This window comes from Neovison vison, chromosome 1 (genome assembly GCF_020171115.1).
Source record: "Neovison vison isolate M4711 chromosome 1, ASM_NN_V1, whole genome shotgun sequence".
Lineage (NCBI taxonomy): Eukaryota > Metazoa > Chordata > Mammalia > Carnivora > Mustelidae > Neogale > Neogale vison.
In genome coordinates, this window is record NC_058091.1 from 57,022,429 (window position 1) to 57,042,928 (window position 20,500).

The window sequence follows — 20,500 nt, forward strand, 5'->3', positions numbered from 1 at the left end:
AAATAACTGGCCTGCTTCCTAAAATAAAGATTTTTATCAGGCCCCATTCCCATTTAAATTTTTAACTAACTAGATCTGAGATCTTGTCCAGGTATCTGCATTTTTAATAAGTAAGTTTATTGATGATAGAGCTGTCTTACACAGCCTCTTTGTAGAGGGGGAAAAAAACAAACCTATATTTCTGCACTCACACTCCCTAAGAATTTTAGCAGTATCATGTGTCACATTATAAATGTAGAATTCTGTTGTTTTTCTTGAATTTTTGTTCAGTTATTCAAGGATGACTTGTGAAGTCTATCTTGTACTTTCTAAATATAGTGAAACATCTGGATGGAAAAGAACTGATTCCAAAATTAAAAAGAATTGATTCCAAAATTTCAGACTGGGCCTGAAATAATTGGGTGAATATAATCCATAAGCTTTATTTATTTGAATATACTTAAGTATATCTAAATATTTTTATATAAGATACTTGTATATGAACATTAACTGGTAATTTTAGAATGTAATTGTTTTTGTTAGAAAAATGGCATGGGTAAGTATAATTATAATCACAAAAAAACATTTTCTGTTCATTGGCCAAGTTAGCAGTTGTAATTCTGAACTGTTGGGGTTCAGAATTACAACTCAATTACAAATTCAGAGTCTGGATTTAAGTTAGCAATAGCTTACAAAAAATCAGACACACAATAGAGACTTTAAGATGTAAATTATCTTTATGAAGTTACCATTCTGAAAAACTTACACTTTGCTGGGTATAAACTCCATTAATGTGGAAAGGACATTGTTCGTGAAGTGGGAACTTCGGTTTATTCACTACTATATCCCCAGCATCTAGAAAAATACCTGGTAAATAACAGGTCCTCAGTAAGTATAAATGGTTGGATGGATGGAAGGATGGACGGACAGATGAACAGATAAGCAGTTGATTACTCTTTTTACATATAATATCTCTAAAAGCCTTTGGGTACAAATAAAATTTTTGACTTTTTTCTAGTTGTTAACCTGTCTCTTTAAAATCATTATGCAAAGTGTTTAAAGGGACAGAATGATATTTTCATGGCCTAGTGCACTTGTAAGATTTCCCACTGCATGGGTGGCATTTCCATTGAACTTCATTCAAGTAGCACGTGAATGCTTGAAGAATCCAGCCCTTGCCCCAGGCATATGCTTGAGAAGTGATCCTACTTCATGAAACCAGTCATGCAAGCTCTAAAACTGCACTAAATTGTATCTGTCACTACTGACTTGGGTTTTTAGCATGGTGAACAGGTGCAGACAGAAATAAAACAATGTTAACTGATCTTAACTCTGCAGAAACTACTATGGATAGCACAGGCTCGTTCAAAGAGTAAGATGTCTTTCAAAAAGAAGTGTCCAGAATAAAAGTAACAAAAGTCAGGTAACACCAAAACAGAAACGACTTTATACTGAACTTTCGAGTTATTTGCAAGTTATAAGCCCACAATGAAAACCTAGAGAAAAAGATCTGTTATCTGTCACCATGTTAAAATCCAGTTGGTCATGTTACTGGTTAGAGGACATCGTTCCCTTTTTGAGGGGGGAGGGGGATTAAGTTGTTTAAATTTGTCTTCTTTAAAGTGATGTTTTTCAGTCAGATGAAATCTTCCAAAAAATCTCTAATCTCAACTCCTTTGTAGTATGTTTTAATGACTGCAAAACTCAATCCATGTAATAACTGGAAGACTAAAATAAAACCTGTGCTGTGTTTCAGATGGGATTGCCTTACCTCTCACAAAGCCAAAACTCCTTAGCTGTGGCAGGTGCCACTGGTTAGGCATCCATTTGACCCTAGAGCAAGAGGAGGCCCTGCAGGACCAGCAGCACCCAGCTCTCAAGCCCTGGCAGATTCAGAGGGCTGGTGTGCCTGTGAGGTGACAACTTTAAGTTATAGGCCTCCCTCCCATCCCCTTGCATCTCTTGTCCATCTGTAAGAAATAAGGGAAGACAAAAAGTTTATTTATTTTTTAGTGGTAATAATTTATACAAAAGAAAAATAAATTCAGAATAAAATGGAATGCAGTTGTCCTTCATTCTACCTTATTTGCCTTGCCACTATGATCAGTTTCTGTTTTTAGTTCTAAAGATCACCTGTATGACTTTCAATAAAACACATGGGTTTTGTTTCTTAAAACACTAGGACACATAGGATCTGCTGTCTCCTCACTTCAGAATATGAGGAAATTAGTGCATCTATTCCTCTTTCAGTTTTTTGTCTCTCTTCTACATCCTAATTTTTGTTATAGTATCATATGGTATCATTTTTATATTGTGATGTTTAATAGCTTTCACATTTTATTACTTATCAGTATGTCTTCCATATCTACAGAGTCAGTAAAATAGTGAACAATATTATACACTGTAGAACCATGCAGAGTGATTGAAGTCATGTAGAAAGGATTATAATTCTAATCTTGTGGATTTAAACTTTGTTTTTGAAGAAAAACCTTCCAAGCACTCCCATCTAATGGAACTTCTGACGTTTTTCTAGAAAGCTTTCTTAATGTCTGTGTCAACTTTACCTGGTACTATGATCCCTGTAATGCTCATTGTAGTATTTTTTTTCACTGTGCTGTACTACTTCAAGAAATTTTATCATGATGAGCGTGTGAATGGCAAATTCCAGAAAATTACTTCATTTTGCTTTCACTTTTGAGTGGTAAGTGACTGACAGCCTCCTTTAATGGAAGCCATGATTTGATGTTTCGCATACTGGTGTGTATGTATTTAACATATATGGAATATTTGTGCGTAAGGTCTCTAAATATATGTATATTGACGTAAAGTAGTTGCCAAATAATGTTCTCTAACGTTTGGTGAAAAATAAGACTGCATTCATCATCTGCACTGTTCGACTTTCTTCTAATGTTCTTCAAGACCCAGCAGCCACTTTAGCCATTAATTCTGCCAGTGGAGCAAAGCCATAACCATGCGAATCCATAGATACTACAGCGAAAAAGTAAGGGAGGAATGTGGACCGATTAAGTAAATAGAGAAAATAGAGGGACTCAAGGGAAGAAGGGCAGACTGGTGACAAAGGGCTATAATACAAAGCAACAGTAACTTTCCTGTCGTAGAGCACTGGTTTTATTTCTATAAATCAAGTGCAAATAGCACTTTGCTGCTATAGTAGGGAGATTTCATATCTTCTCTTTCCTTTCCTGCCTTCCCTAAACAGGGATTCTCAGCCATAGGAAGTAGGCATGAAGGTAATAGAGCGAAACCAACCACTGCGTATCTTCTACACCATACTCAAAGGTTTTACCTATTCCCTCCTCTTTCCCAATAAGAAGACTTTAGGGAAGGAAAAGCAGCACTTCACTCTACAAATGAAATATGTAGTCCCATTCTGGATGGGTGGGGAGGAGTGTTGGTCAAAGTCTAAATACTACTTGATAGCATTATTACTAGAATTCTTTCTGGCTACTGAATATATGACAAACAGAAGTGAGTTTTCTATCCTTTTAACACATTTAACAAATTTTAACTCAAACTTTAGGTTCTTAGAATTTTATAACATAAACCTAAGACTGTATAGCTGCTCAATCAAGTTTAACTCTGTGATGAAAAAAAGCTGCGCTTATTTGGAGTAGTTAAGAGGCTGCATGGCATTTCTGATCTTTAGGTATGCAACTAGACAACCTCTAGGCCAGACTTCATAAGAAATATTCTTTGTTGGCCTTTGGTGCTGATGGGTATCTGCTGTTTTTTTCATTGCCTCGACTTCTACCCAAAAGTCTAGAGCTTTTAACTTTGTGGTTTATTTTCCAGAAAGTAGAAAGACTGCCTGTATATGTAGCTTGGAGACCTTGTTCGGTTTTGTTGATTAAATTATAAGCAAGAGAACAAAGATTTTCATAAAGAATATTTTGTATGATTCTTTTGCTATAAAGAAGGAAAATTCCATTTTTTTTTTCCATTAACTGTTAAAGTACTCTTGACTGCTTACCTCATGAGTGGAACACCAGGAGAGGTACCGACTTGATCTGACTGATGATACTTCATATATCTCCCATCCTGGTTCTCCAGCTGACCTTAGAAGTAGTGGCTTAGGTAGAACAACCATGAAGATATGGTCTGGGGAAGGCCGTGGACAGATGATGTGTTTTTACTCCAAAGCTGGGTCTTCATCATTGATGTTTCAGAAACATAAAGAAAAGCTAAGCAATCATCACAAAGTAAGGGTTGGTGGATGTGTATCTGGAAAAACCAAATAGACTCTCAAGAAAGGATGGAAATAAAGAAAGGGACAAGAATTTCAGGGCTCCTGGGTGGCTCAGTTGGGTAAGTGACTGCCTTTGGCTCAGGTCATAATCCCAGAGTCCCAGAATCATCCCACATTGGGCTCCCTGCTCAGCGGCAGGAGTCTGCTGCTTCCTCTTGTGCTCTCTCAATCTCTCTCTCAAATAAATAAATAGAATCTTGTTGTTGTTGTTGTTGTTGTTTTAAAAAAAGGAATTTCAGAAGAGGACTGATTGTGCTTATAATTAAATACAACTTTATCAACGTAAGTGTTAAGAAGTGGTCTGGCAGTCTTGTGGGATTTCTATTCCCATGTATCCTCCTCACAAATACATATCATCCCAGCTTAATTTTGCATTTGTATGTTTACTCATACAGCTAAAAAAAATAAGCTAAGTTGGACTGAGGCTTCCAGTTTATCTGTCTTGAGAAAATTCATACTTTGGTACGTTGTTAACACCTTGCATAGGGATAGATTCGTGTGCACAATTCCTCATCCTAATCTCTTTTGTGCCCCTTCTGTGATCTCCTCCAGCCCTGCCTGTATATAACCCATCCCTTCTCTGTGCTGTAACCTTTTTTAACAAACTGAGTACTAGTTTCTGTCGCAGTAGCCACACTGAATAGTCTTCTCAGAAACTGACAGATGGGGTTTCTGGGTGGCTCAGTGGGTTGAGCCTCTGCCTTTGGCTCAGGTCATGATCTCAGAGTCCTGGGCTCAGGTCATGATCTCAGAGTCCTGGAATCAAGTCCCGCATTGGGCTCTCCGCTTGGCAGGGAGCCTGCTTCCTCCCTTTCTCTGCCTGCCTCTGCCTACTTGTGATCTCTGTCTGTCAAATGAATTTTAAAAATCTTTTAAAAAAAGAAAAGAAACTGACAGATTTGAGCCAAATTTCATTTATGCATTTTAGATAGAAACATTAAAAAGAGAAGTAGAATGTGTATAGTACTCATTAAGATGTTATAATAAAACATTGACTTAAATTGCACCAGGCCAAACCAGCATTATAAACCATCTTTTTTGTTGTTTTCTATATTCTGTAACATGATTAGAGTGTATGTTTTGGAAAGCAAGGGAGTGTATCTTTTGATCTTTGTATATCCAGTGCCTAATATAGTTCTTGGCATTTTGTTGAATAAATGATTTGAATAATCAAATATGAACTTGAAATATTGGAGAGATTTGAGTGATGAGGAAAATGCAGAAGAAAGTCTGCCCTCTTGTTCACTTTGACTCTGCTATAAGACCAACTGTAGTCTTTTCAGTATTATTTTGGGACTCTTGCTTTTTTCATTTGGAAGTAAAAAGTACAAACAAAAAAGAGGGGGAAAGTTCATGAATAAGGGCATAATGTGGTATGGGAATTTAGGTTCCACCAGGTTTGGGCACCTGGGTAGCTCTGTTGAGTAAGCATCTGACTTAATTTAGGCTCAGGGTTATGAGATCAAGCCCCACATTTGGGTGGAGCCTATTTAAATGAAAAATGAAGAAAGAACCATGGCAAGACAATTGAAGAAAAAGCTGCTCGTCTACCCAAAAAATCCCATTTCCCTTATGAAATACTAGTTAAATGTATAGCAGAGGAAAATCTAATAGAAGAGTAAAATCAAAGAATACTTAATTTTAAACCCAATTGTCATTCCTCAAACATTTGTGAGTTACTATAACTAATATATATTAACATAGCACTTTTGTTTACATTATTGCATTTAACACAACTGTGAACCACATAGAGGTAAGAAAATATTGACAACATAAATTTAGCATATACAGTATACAAGAGATCTTACAAATCAGTAAGAAATGAAAACTTAGGGTTTTGGGTTTTTGTTTTGTTTTTTTTTTTGATTGGCAAAAGATAGGAATACAGTTCACAGAAGAGCAATTCTAAATGGCCAGTTAATGATACTCAGATTGACTTTCAGGAAAATATAGACTAAATGAAAATTTGGCTCCTCGTTTCACCTATCAGATTGGCAAAAATTTGAATTTTGACAAGTGTGCAAAGAAACAGACATTTTTAACCACTGGTTGTTAAAGTTCCAGCATTTTTTTAAAAATTTTTTTATGTTTTTAAAGATTTTATTTATTTATTAGAGAAAGTGAGTGAGAGAGAGAGAGAAGGAGCAGGGGAAGGCACAGAGTGAGAGAGAGAAGCAGACTCCCAGCGGAGCAGGGAACCAACATGGGGTTGGATCCCAGGACTCCAGGATCATGACCTGAGCTGAAGGCAGATGCCTAACTGACTGAGCCACCCAGGTGCCCCAGTTCCAGCATTTTTAGGTAGCAATTTGATCCACCAAAATCTTCCAAAATCCAAGTATCTAGTAAGTTTTTTGAGTCTTTAACCAACAATTCCACTTGGATGTGCCTATCCAACAAAAATATTTTCACATGCATCCAAAGCTATAAGAACAGGTAGCACTGAAGTATTGTTTGTAATAGCAAAATGAATGCAAGAATCTAAATGATATTAATAACCAAATATTTAATAAATTGTTATACCCTAAATGTGCAGCTGTTGAGGTGGAGTAAAATAAAGGTCCTACATGAATAGATTACTAAGATACAAGTTAAAAGGGCACTTTATAAAACATGTTTTTACAAATGTTTGTGGAATATATATGTATTTTTATATAAGCTTCAAAAATGCCTAAGGAATCTAACAGGATAAATGCCAGTTCTTAATCGTGTTCTGAGAGGGTAGGGCTTTAAAAAAGGATTTAACTTCTTTAATTCTGTGTATTTCTGTTAGCTTAGTTATTCAATAAGCTTATTTTGCTTTTATGTAATTTTTTTAAAGTCATCCACAATGTGCTTGTGATACAGTAAATAAGACAGAAACTTGATCCTTACCTAAATTCTATTCAGTTTTTCTCCTATAACTTACTGCATTCTGTGTTAACTTCTTAGGTCAGTAATCCTTCATTGTGCATAGCATTTTCTTTCGATTTAGCAACAAATTGGGAATTGTTACTAAAACCCAACAGGGGTGCCTAGGTGGCATAATCAGTTGAGCATCTGACTCTTGGTTTTCGCGTAGGTCATGATCTCTGGGTCCTGGGATCGAGGCCTGTGTAGGGCTCTGTGTTCAACGCAGAGTCTGCTTAAGACTCTCGCCCTCTCCCTCTGTCCCTTCCCCAACACATACGCACACATGTGCTTTCTCTCTCTCTAATAAATAAGTAAATCTTTTTTAAAAAAACAAATATCTTCTTGCAACTGGGAGGCAACAATTTTAATGACAATTTATGATAATTTAAATGTCGTCAGGTAGTTTAATATAGGAAATGTTTTGTCTTGACAAAAACTACCTTAACAGATTAGCCTAACATAAGGATTGTGCATTTATTGGATTTGTTTTTTAAAGTTATGCATGGCCTGCATGCTCAAACCAAGACCTGCCAGTATACGTGGGCCACCCACTAAGAAGGCCATCCGTTGTTCTTACTGTCAGTGACCACTTCTGTCCCAAGTGGAAGAAAACGTTATTAAGGTAGTCTCACTCCCCATGTAGCTTTCTGCTAAGCGGAGCTTTGGATTTCTACCCTTATTATTATTCTTTCATAGTGGAAGTAACTGGACTAGGACCAAATGGTTCCAAGCTGTGACATTTGCAAGGAGTCATTGAAAGTTACCACTGAACTGTCCAAATTTTGAAAAAAGCTGATGTTCTGGTCTTTTCCTTCACAGAGTTAGCACTCTAGTTTGGAATCTTGCTTATAAAAGGTTATTGCTATGTTTTCTTTTGAATTTTTCATAAGAAATAGCTTAATAGATGGAAGGTTTCATAGTTACGGTATTTCATTTGAAAATATTTTTGAAAATGAGACCTTGCAAGGGATATGAATGTTTCTCTCTAAACTAATTAAATAATACATCGTGCTGATTTCCTGCTTTCTCTCATTGGAGACACATTTTGCTCTATTTAAGACACTTTAGACTGAAACAGATCCTTTATATTTTTTAACCTTTCCAGTGTGATTGACAATCTGCGTACCAGAAAAATAATTATATAGACTCGGGATTTTAGTTTTAGGGTTTTAAAACTTGTTCCATAATTCTGTCTTGCTAACTTCAAATTGATATGCCTTTCTTTCTTGTTTCATTGATGTATTTTACCTGTGAGTGACTCTATAAAAGTGGTGCAAGGATTCGGATTGAGGAGAAGAGTAATGCTGCTGTGGGAATATTTTTACTTCTTTTTGGTTAGATCTGCTCTCGTGAGATTATCTGTGTCATTATCTGTGCTCATACTTAATGTCTTAGAAAGATAAGAAGTTACTGAGTATCTGCTCTGCCAAGCGTTCATTTAAATGCTATACAAGAATTTCTGTCATTTAGCCATTATAACAATCTTTGGAAATAGAATTACCATCCCTGTTTGACAGATTAGGGAACTAAGCCTTGGAAAGAGTAGTCTGCATAACCAGCAAAATGTGTAACTGGTTGGTCAATTTGGAATTTAGATTTGTCTCAAAATCTCATGCCTTTAATATCTTCATGCCATTGCCATCTCCCAGAGCATTCCAGGAGGAAAACTTTCTCCATGAAGGCTACAAAAACATTTGCTCATTTCCTCATTTTGTTATTTCTTCACTTTCTTTCTTTTCATACTTTTATGATGGAAATGGTTATAGAAAATGAAAAAAAAAAAAACACTCGTTGAGTGTTTATCTAGCTTTGTAGAAATCTGCTGCTTTCCAAGTAGGTGTCATTTCTACCTCTGTCTCTATCCTTTGTAATAAAGGATCCTTCCCAGGTTGGATCCTTCACAGTTTACTTACACTGGAGTTCTGATTCATTGTATTAGTACCCTGGTATCTGAAGTGAAAAGCATTTCTAATATAAATTCTGCTTATCTGAAATAAGAAAATCTTGTAACTACAAATCCTAACCACTTTAACTAAAAATCTTCTCTTCAGCGTCATGTCACTATATGACTTGCTTATGCGTTTCATGTTTAGTTTTCTCAGGGTGTAAGTTTTATAGCATCTACAGTTTGAGGCTAAAGAAAATTTCCAGCAAATACAAAATAAAGAAAACACATATGTACCTGATTGTTTTGATACACATGTAGTTTTGGTAATTCAAGTGATTTACATTGGTTTCCTTTTCTGTTATAAACTAGATTTTATTAGTGACATGTTTCCCTGTTTGTGTTCAAAGGGTAGCCATTCTACAAAAGTGGAAGCTGTGGTCAGAACTCTGATGAGAATCCAGCTTAGAGACCCGGGCGCTAAAGCACTCGTCTTCTCAACGGTACGGTCAATGCTTTTATCCTGAGTCTTAGCTCAGACTGGCTTTCTGTCTCTGATCAATTTATATCTGAGAACTTGTGTGTAATGTTCACCATAATATAGTTGAGATTTAGAATTACCGCTAGATTTTCCATGTTCTTTTTTTTTTTCTATGTCCATAAGATAGAATTATTTTCAGAGAAATTTGGTGATGTTTTATAAGGCAATTTCTATAGGTATATTTCCTATTGATATGTTTCATGGGGACTTTCTAATATTAATATGTTAAAAATTACAGTATTTTATAAGGCAATTTCTATAGGTACATTTCCAATTAATATGTTTCATGGGGCCTTTCTAATATTAATATGTTAAAAATTAAATCTATAATGTTGAAAGTCATTTCACAAGTAAAATTTGTTGCTTGAGAAAAAGAAAGTTAAAGTAACCCACTGAATAAAATATTGAGTAAAAATTCTAGTTTTTAAAAGGTAAGCAGCTGTATCCATTAAGCATTCCATTATTTACTTTCTATTATTTATGTTTATCTTAATTCAGTTCGCAAAGACACGCATATCTTTTATCCCATCTTTAACCAGCATTTGATTTAAAACAAACAAGGGAAAAAAACACTATCCTTTTGATAGTATGAAATAATATTGATGGAACCACATTTGAAGGTTTGTTTTTATGTTTTCTTAATTCTGAGGTACAAAAGTTATTTGGATATAGTTCCTTTTCAACTCCTTTTTATGTGAAAGCTATGTGTAAATATTTGTTTTCTTACTGTTTGATGTGTTTTAGTGGCAAGATGTATTAGACATTATTTCAAAAGCCCTCACTGATAACAACATGGAATTTGCTCAGATCAGTCGTGTTAAGACATTTCAGGTATGTCAGGATTTTTCTTGCTTTTTGGGGGGGCGGTGAATTTAGTTGCAAATTGAAACTGCTCTTAAAAGTTTACTTGGATTTATTGTCTTGTGTAAGGGTTTCAGTTACTGGTTCATTATATAATTGACATTCAAAAGCAAAGTAGAGAAACTAATTATATTCTATCCATTTATACCCATAGCAAGATTTTTTTTTTTTTTTCCCTAAGATCTTCTGACTTGAGGTCATTTGCTTCAATAAAGGAAAAGATGGCCAACAATACACCTGTTGAATGGACAGTCCCCTCATGCTGGGATTAGGTCCTCAAGACACTGTCAGGCAAAACTCTGTATGGTCAAATTCCTTATGTTACACTCAGCACAACAATAGGTGTACACCCTAAGAGACAAAAATACAAAGAAGACCAAGTGAAAACATAGCAGATTCATGTCTCTTCTCATCCTCATTCTGACACATTCTCTCGTTCTCTCTCTCTTTTCCCTCAAAGCTCATATAGTTTAATTTGCACATATCACATACATGTATCTTATGCTTCCAGTGTATCATAAAAAACAAGGGAGCTTATGTGACACTTCTCCTCATGAAGTCAAGCAACAAGTTTACATTTTCTAAAATTGGTAATTTTACATTTAATTGTCTTAATTGTTAATTTCACAATGACCTGGATTCTATTATGGTTCTTTTTTTTTTTTAATATTTTATTTATTTGACAGAGAGAGAGATCACAAGTAGGCAGAGAGGCAGGCAGAGAGAGACGGGGGAAGCAGGCTCCCCGCTGAGCAGAGAGCCCCATGTGGGGCTCGATCGCAGGACCCCGAGACCACGACCCGAGCCGAAGGCAGAGGCTTAACCCACTGAGCCACTCAGGCGCCCCTATTGTGGTTCTTAATAAGACCTATAATATACTGCTCTTACTTTTAAGTGAGCCAACTAAAATTTAAATGTACCTTTCTCTTTTTCAGGAAAACCTTTCAGCATTTAAACATGATCCTCAAATCAATATTTTGCTGCTGCCCCTGCACACAGGTTCTAATGGATTAACTATCATTGAAGCAACTCATGTTCTCTTGGTGGAGCCCATACTGAACCCTGCCCATGAGCTTCAGGCCATTGGGAGGGTGCACCGAATTGGACAAACAAAGTAAGAACTAAAATTAGCATCAGTTACATTTGCTTCATGTGTCTAAGATACAAATTGGTATTTAAACTCATTTATGTTTATTACAACCTATTCATTTTTAATCACTTATTTACCAAGTTTTCAAGTATATGACCAAAAGACATTTTGAGATTTCCAACCCTCCCTCCTCCAAACAGCAAATCCCCAAATTCTCCCAGATTTTTGTCTTTCCCCCTTCAGTCTATCCTGATCACCTCCTTAAAGTATTTAAGATAGCTGCAGAGTTGAAGGCATCCATCATGACTTTGAGAAGAATTGATTTTTGATTGTGTAAAATAACCTGTATTTAAAAGAAGGCATATTTCATTCATGACTCCTTTTTAAATTCTTCCACTTAGAAAAAGTCAGTCCCTTAGGTCTATTCTAAGACATATTTAGTTTTAGTTAAGGCTCAGCCTAATACTGGGCCCAAACCCAATAGTGTATATTGTGTAATAGCTACTACTTTTATTCAAATATCAAAATAGTTATCTTTCGTAAGACCTCTTATTATATTACCTCCTAGATGTTAGATACCTTGAATGTTTAAGAAACACCCATATTGAGTAGTCATTAAATAAATATTGAGTGGCAACTATATGTCACTCATTATGCTAGATACCGAAGACTCAAATTGAGGAAGACATAATCTCTTCCCCCAAGGAGGTCACTGTGTAGTACAAGAAATATGGCAATAGAGTGTACAAAAATACAGAGAAGTACTGTGGTAATAAAAGAAGGGAGTGGTCGGTTATGCCTAGAGAGTCAGGAAAGGCTTCATTTTGTTGAAAAGGTCTTTCAAAGCTGGGCTGGAAAAGGTGCTCACACAGCTAAAGAGAGACTTGCATGTGCAAGAACGCAGAGAAGATAAACACCATGATTTTCCTAGGGACCATAAGGAGTTTGGAATTGCTGAGGTATAGAGTATGTGGAGAGGAGTGACAATAGATGCCATCTTCATATGACCTACTCAAAAAACTGGATTGCTCTGGAAGCAGTTGCCAGGATAATAAATGAGGACTTTAGTTTTCAGCAGAAGAGACATGTTCATCAAACAAACCTGTAGTAAAATAATGGCAAAGTAACATAACTGTAATAAACACACTTGTTCTAAGTACTATGGAGTGTCATTTAAAATGCATTTATATTTTATTTGGTTTGGGGGTTTATTTGTTTTTTTGTTTTTTTGGTTTTTTTCTTATATTTTTAAACACCGCTTTCTTTTCTTATCAGTGTTTTCCAAAGCGTAGACTGGATTCCGGTCAGATGTAAGACCACAGTCTAAAAAGGCCATTCAGCATTACCTATGCTTCCCTAGTAGATTGATTTTTCCGCTTTCTGAAGAGGCTATTGTAAAAGTCTTCTATAACTTCCTGCCCCACTGATGAAAGTCTTGCCTCATACATGGAAAACAAATAAGGTCTCATCTTTTCATCACCAGTTTGAACAGTTTACCTGCATCAATACTCCCATATTTATTCAATAAATTTTTATTGAACACCTTCTGAGATGCCCTCATGGAACTTAATTTCTAGTTATGACAGTTGGTAGAGAGACAGATAATAAACAATAACGTAAGTAAAATATATGCTGTTAGGAGCTTGAAAAGTAGAGCAGGGTAAGGAGGATTAAGATTTGGCTAGGGGCCCCTGAGTGGCCCCTGAGTTGAGTAAATGTCTGACTCTTGATCTCAGTTCAGGTCTTGATCTCTGTTTAAAAGAGAAATATATATATATTTGGCTGAGCAGGTTGGCATTAAAGATATTTTTTTAGAGAGGGAGAAAAATAAAGAGGGAGGAGGAGCAGAGGGAGAGGCAGAATCTTAAGCAGGCTCCACAGAGCCCAACTTGGGGCTTGATCTCCCAACCCTGAGATCGTGACCTGAGCCAAAATCAAGAGTCAGAAGCTTAACCCACTGAACCACCTGGCATGCAAGCTTTTGTGGGAAAGTTAACATCTGAACAAGGACTTGAAAGAGCTGAGAAAGCCGTGCAAATGTCATTGGGTATAATATTCAAGCAAAGAGTACACACAGTGCAAAGACTCGGTCAGGAGGTACATTTGAGGAATAGCAAGGAGCCAGAGTTGCTAAAGCAGAATAAGCAAAGAGGAGAGAATAGGAGATGAGTTAGAGAGCGAGTAGGAGAGGGGGTTTTATAGGGCCTAGGAGGTCGCTATGAGGACCTTGCTTTCACTGTGTATAAGATAAGGAGCCAGTGCAAGTCTTTGAGCAAAGAAGCAACAAGTTCTAACTTAAGTTTTGAGAGAATCACTCTGAGTGCTATGTGCAGGGCCAGGAGACTGGAAGCAAGGAGAACAGTTAAGACACTGTTGTATAGTCCTGGTTAAGAGTTAAAGGCAACCTGGACCATGGTAGCAGCAGTGGAAATGGCGAGAAGTGATCAGGTTCTAGACATATTTCAAAGGTAGAAGCAGTAGTTACATGTGGATAGACTGGACATGGGTCGTGAGCAAGTCAAGGTCAGTACCATGGTTTTTGACCTAGATAACTGGAAGATGAGGTAGCTTTCAGCTGAGCTGGGGAAGACTACAGAGTAGAGCAGGTTTGGTGAGGGAAAACAGAAACGTATTTTAAATAGAAATTTGAGATGTTTACCCGGTATTTATTAGACAAATGGAGATAGCTATTCTGTAATTGAATATACAAGTCCGAGTTCAGAAGTCTGTGCTAGAGATACATTTGAAAGTCAACGGCATAAAATGGTATTTTCAAGTCTCAGGACTGAGTGAGATTACCTAGGGAATAGGTGTAGGTAGAGAAGAGGACCAGGGACTGGACTCCAGAGCACACAAAGTTGAAGGCTGTGGGAGAAGAGAAGGAACCTGCCAAGGTAACAGATAAAGATCAAACAATGAGTAAGGAAGAAAACCAGAAGAAAGATTCCTGAAGTCAAGTAAGATAAAGATCGAGAACTGACCCATAGATTAGCAGCATAGAGATCGTAGTGGTGGAGGCGATGTCCTGATGTGAGTATCAGAGAGAAGAGGGTTTTATTTATTTATTTATTTATTAATAAACACCTAACAGAGGGGTTAAGTAACTTGTCCGAGGTCACATAGCTAGCAAAACTGGTAGCGGGTTTCAAACACAGCTGCTCTGCCTCCCCAGTCCCTGCTTCTAAGCACGGTGCACTCCTGCCTCTTTATCTCTGGTAGGACTTGTATTTTGAACAGTTTTGCTGCAAAGAGCAGAGAAAAGGAAGAGTATGGGATCAAGAGGTTTGTTGTTGTTTCCTTTCATATGGAAGAAATAATGGAGTGATTCATTAGAAACAGAGAACAAGTGAAGCAAGAGTGAGGAAAGAGTGCCGGAATAATGCTCGAACGCATGAGTGGTTATGGTAGGGGTATAGATATTTCATCTGTAGCAATAAGCAGAAAGGCACAGTACGTCCTTCCCTTTTATTACAGTGGGAGAAGTGTCCCTTTTTTTTTTTTTTGGAAAAGCCAGCCATTCCACTGTCATGGGTCCCATCCCTTCTCATATTCTCAAGGACATTCCTCTTGTAATACATGACCACATAAATATGTCTTAATATTATCTGTCTTCAAAAACACTCCCCTACCTTCCACCACCACCTCCACTTCCTTAACCCTCCCCTCTCAGCCTTTCTGTTTGGGTTTTGTCCTCACTGTACCACAGAAATGAGGTTCATAATGTTATTAATAACCTGCTTGCCCGTGGTCCCTGAGGATTTTGCTCTCACCCACACTTCCTAGATGAGCTTATCCAGTCCTAGAGCTTTAAGTAGCATTTACATGTGGATGACTCTCAGACATTTGTCCCCAGTCCAGACATGCCCCTTCAGCTCCTGCCTCAGACTCACATACCCCGTTCTGTTGCTTCACACACATCTGGACTGCCCCTCCCCTTGGATACCTGGCTAATGGAAAACTCATGGTAAACTCGAACATGGTAAAAGAAAGTGTATTCCCGCTGTACTCCCACCCCCCAGCCCTCCCCATCTTATAATCTGGCTCTCTCATCTGTAGTTTCTCAGACCATAAGTCTAGGGCTTTTCTATACTTCCTCTCTTCATGCCACACATCGAAACCGTCACTGAAGTCTTGCCAACTCTACCTGGGAAAGATACTCCAGACTTCCTGCTACTTACTGTTTCCACTGATACAACCAGAGCACAGCCTACCCTCTTACCTGCACTCCTGCAGAACTCCTTAACTGGCTTCTTGGCCTTCACTTCTGCTACCTAACAGTCCATCACCCATATAATAGCCAAAGTGATGTCTAAAGCAAACTCAAGTATAAATCAAATCATGCATAAAACCCACAGATGGCTTCCCCTCATAACCACAGTAAAATCCAGATTCCTGCCATATCCCTCCAGACCCTACAGCATGTGCTCCCTGCCGCTCTCCAATCTCCCTTCCACTCTCTAGCCCTCCGTTACAATACACTTCTGCCATGCGAGGCTTCTTTCTGGCCTTTGAGCATTTTAGGCTTGTTCTAAGCATGTTCTCTTCCCCCAGAGCTTGCCTTTGGTTCTTGCTGCTTCTGTTGAGATGCTCTTCCTGCTTCTTGGCTTAGTAGCCTCATTCCCATTAGTCGTGTCGCAGCTCATATGTGAGCTTCATCATGGCATTATCCGTACCATCCAGTTTCTGTGTTTATGGTGCGTTTCCCTTCATTAGAATGTTAGTTCATTAAGACTAGTTTTATTCACTGCTGACCCCGCCCCCAGCACCTTGATTAGCAGCTGTTGCAGTGGGCATCACATGACTGATGAATATAGCATGTAATAGGGGAAGTCTTATTCGTTCTAGTTGGTTTTAAGAGGTTTTTAACCTTATCATTATTATGTGCCTTCTAGACCTACCATTGTACACAGATTCCTAATTAAGGCAACAATAGAAGAAAGAATGCAAGCAATGCTGAAAACTGCTGAGAAGAGGTAGGTTACAATTTCCTACACGCTCATGGGTGTTTCCTGTTTGTATAAGGTTATGCATGTGTTTGGGACTCCTTCACTTAGATGACCATATACTTTTAAAAGCAAGATAGGACATTTTACCTATCTAAAATTTACCAGTTAATGCTCTAGACATCCTATATTTGATTTCATATATTAATAGTGATTATAATGTTTAAAAATATTTAAACCGCCCTACATTTCTTTGCCATATTGGATTACTTTTTAAAGAAATCTATCTTTATGCCCACCCTAAAATTCGAATATCTATAAAAGGAAACTTAACAGTGTTGCTTTATACATCACACATGTCAGTCACGTGCACATAGGAAGATCTGGACTTAAACTCAGCTGGTGATTTTGATATTCATTCCAAAGGCAGAACAGAAGCAGGGAGACCAGAGGAGGCTTAATTTTAAAAACTTAATTTTAGAACTGTAAAACTTTCTAATATGTATTCCGTAAATTTCTTCCAAGTCATTTTGAAAACATAAACCAGTGCTTCACTACATCCTTATGAGATAGGTATGGTTGGCAGATACAGAGGAATGATTGCCTTTGGGGGATGTCTCTACAGAGGCACTGTGCATAGCGAAAAAGCAGTTGGAAACCAGAAATCTTCCATTGGTGGTTTATGGGAAGCAGAGAGTCTACTATGAAAGCTGTTTGCATCAGACATGAGACTTTTCATTGTCAATGTTGTTTCCATGCGTAACAGAATCTAGCGATTATAGTTAAGCTGCTTAAATAAAATAGCAGTTAGAAGAGCTGTTGAAGTTCTCTTGAAATACAGTAACTTTGGGAAGTAAAAAGGCACATTCTAAAGTGAGAGCCTAGTAGCAGTTGGTATGAGTTTTATTTCTTTGTTTTAGGAATTGTGGAGAGAAAAGGACATTTTTGTAACAAAGCCTAAAAGTGCTATACAGAAGTCTTGGCTACTTTTGATGAGGTGTAATAGTGATCCTATTACTGACTTTGTCCTTGGAGGTTCATGTGGCTCTCACAAATACTGACGAGGGAATGTTTTCATGTTACAAGAATATTCTGAATATCATTATGTCTTAATAAATATAACACAAATGTAATCATTTGTTCCTTGGTTTCTTTCTGACTCTACTCACTTGGAAAAATCCTACAGTCACACAAACTCATCGGTGAAGCATCCAGAGGCCTCCGTCTTAACTTTGGCTGATCTGGCAGACCTTTTTACCAAAGAAACTGAAGAACTTGAATGAAGTACACTTGGTTCAGTCCACAGACTTCGATGTATTTAAAATTTTCATAGCTTAAGTAGCAAAGTTATAAGTAAAAAATCCAGTAGATGTCAGTAAATACTGTTATTCATTGGATGAATTTCTTTCTTTTTTCAGTTGTACGGTGTCCTAGTAGTTACTGAGTCCTTTCCAGGTATCTTGTTTCCAAAAGATCTATAAACATTTTTAATTTTACACTCCTGAGAAAACATTTATTTTTGTCCCAAAGAATATTGTATCTGATGAGGCAAGAGAATTAAGAGGTAATGTGTACTTTTGATAAGATCACTCTTGAAAAGAGTTGGAGTAAGGGAGAAATTAAACTTGTCTAGCTTGGTACCACCTGGTATATTTGACCCACTTAAATCTCAGTTTTGGAAGGGCCTTCAGTATCTTTAGCACATGATTCACCAGTATCTTGGTAGTAATATTTTAAGTGGATGGTGAATTATATTAACTCCTAGTTATTTAAGTAGCTTTAGACTATAACTCCATGCATAGTAACTTTACAGTAATACAATTCCTAACAATAAGTTAATATTAGACAAGAATTTATTTTCTCTATATGTTGCTACTAAAAATTGAAACATTGAACACTTTTCTTATTTCTGTGATGTGTTAAGTAGTGTCGGTGTAAGCAGTGAACTTTAAATAGCATTTTAAGTGTATTCATGTTTATCATAAAGTTAGCTAAACTGCTTTCTCTACTTTTAATTTTCCTTATTGCTTTTACATACTTTAAGACTGATGTTTCTGTAGATATTGCAGTTTTTATAATTTTAGCTCTTAATCATTATAACATGGAAGTATGGCAGGGTTTTGCTTTTTTTTTTTTTTTTAAATTATTATTATACTGATGTCATGGTTTCTTTTCCTGTGTTCTTGGAAACTAGACTTTTAACCACTAATATCTAAATTTGTGATATTTGTTATTTTATTTCACTAGGACCTCTCTCAAGGACTAGTATTTGATCTTTGGAACAAGAGAATGTCGTATTTACATAAGCAAATAATTGTAACCGATAACAACTGAGTGTTTCTTCTTCTGTGAAGAATTAATGGACTTTTAAATCACTAAATAATGAGTAGCTTGTTTTATCCTAGCCATTTGATGTAATACAAATGTTCTTGTTTTGTTTTCTTTGAGCCTTCGGAGTTTTAAATGACCCTCAGGACTCATTAGCTCCTACTTAGCTGCCCAGAAAACTGTAATAGAAATATCCCTTCTATCACATTTGTCCAAGAAGCTTTGGTGCTTAGTTAAGGTGCATTTTCTTATTCTAGGCTTATAGGGTGACATAATTCAACTGAAGAAAATACACACACATTTCTGGTGCTTATTCTGCAGTTGAAGGAAGATATGCATTGATTCTTTTATATGAAATTAAACAAAACTATTATTTTTGTAGCTCTTTACATATTATGAAGAGCTTTCCTGTACATTCACATTCAGCTTTAATTTGCCCAACAATCCTGTGAAGTTGATATAACTAATAACATTCCCCTTCTAAAGGTAGAGAACCAAGGTTCAGAAATACAGAGAACTGTGCTTATGGCACGTAGCAAGGAAAGAGTGGAGCCCAGGTCCCCTGACTCCAAGTCTCATGGTCTTTCTCTAAATCTTAAGTCATGCTGAGATTCAGAAGGCCCATGGTTGTAATTTAATGATGAGCATATTTCAGTATTTCTGTTTGTTTCCTAGTATTCCTTTTTGAGCTAAAGTTTTAGGGAAAACAATTTGATATGCTTCGATTTTGTAAAAAAGGAAAAATATATATATATATAAATAATACCTATCTGTATTAGAGAAAAACTGTTCTTATTTATTTCTGTAAGATATCATTAAATAAATATTTTAGTGGAAATTGAAATTTGGGGATTTGTTAATTTCTGAGCCAAACAACATACAGTCTATTTTCTTGTTCTTTTGTTTTGGTCTCTCAACAAAAGGTGTCAAAATTGTTTATACTGTAGGATTCCATATTTTATAGACATTTATTATTTCTTCAAAACAGTTGTGGTAATTTTTTTTTTTTTAGGATTTTATTTATTTATTTACAGACAGAGATCATGAGTAGGTAGAGAGCAGGCAGAGAGAGAGAGGGGGAAGCAGGCTCCCTGTTGAGCAGAAAGCCCGATGTGGGGCTCTATCCCAGGACCCTGGGATCATAACCTGAGCTGAAGGCAGAGGCTTTAACCCACTGAGCCACCCAGGCGCCCCATTTGTGGTAATTCTTCCAGACAGTCGTTCAACACAAATACAGATCTAATCCCACATCTTCTTGGCTGCAAACAAAGCCAAGTTTCCTACTTCCATCATTTTGTATTTTCTGAACCATCACTGTGCTCACAAATAGTTCTGAAGTGGCTACTGTACTAATGAACCCGTGAGAAGAAATGAGATCATAACAATCCTTCAAGAGTTTCAGTGTGTTTGGCTCTGGGGAAGCATTCTCTGTTAGGTGAATCCAAGTGAGTTTATTAGGACTGAAGAGATGGAGTAGATACAATGTAAAATACATATGCTAATTTTGTAATCCTTTGCCTTAAACCCAGATAGCTTCACTGTTTATTGTAGTTTCAGCTTTTCTCTTAGTGTGTGATTGCGGCAGAATGATACATCTGTTTGGTTTTTAGGGATTCCTTCTTTTCAGGTCATAGTAATAACAACAAACTAAAAACTAGCAACATGATAATTGAGCATGTAACCACAAATATTTTACGAATAATTATCAAACTCA

The 20,500-nt window shown here is 36.8% G+C and overlaps 1 protein-coding gene across 2 annotated transcripts in view; it reads left to right on the forward strand.

The window, feature by feature from the left end:
* Positions 1 to 19,630, forward strand: part of SHPRH (SNF2 histone linker PHD RING helicase) — an 89,593-nt gene extending 69,963 nt beyond the window's left edge. For both annotated transcript variants that reach the window (XM_044247127.1, XM_044247128.1), the window contains exons 26-30: positions 9,434 to 9,526; positions 10,309 to 10,395; positions 11,361 to 11,539; positions 16,408 to 16,488; positions 17,645 to 19,630. In XM_044247127.1, coding sequence (XP_044103062.1) covers positions 9,434 to 9,526; positions 10,309 to 10,395; positions 11,361 to 11,539; positions 16,408 to 16,488; positions 17,645 to 17,741 — 537 coding nt within the window. In that variant the 3' untranslated portion in view covers positions 17,742 to 19,630. The remainder of the gene's footprint in view (positions 1 to 9,433; positions 9,527 to 10,308; positions 10,396 to 11,360; positions 11,540 to 16,407; positions 16,489 to 17,644) is intronic.
* The last annotated feature ends 870 nt before the right edge of the window (positions 19,631 to 20,500 follow it).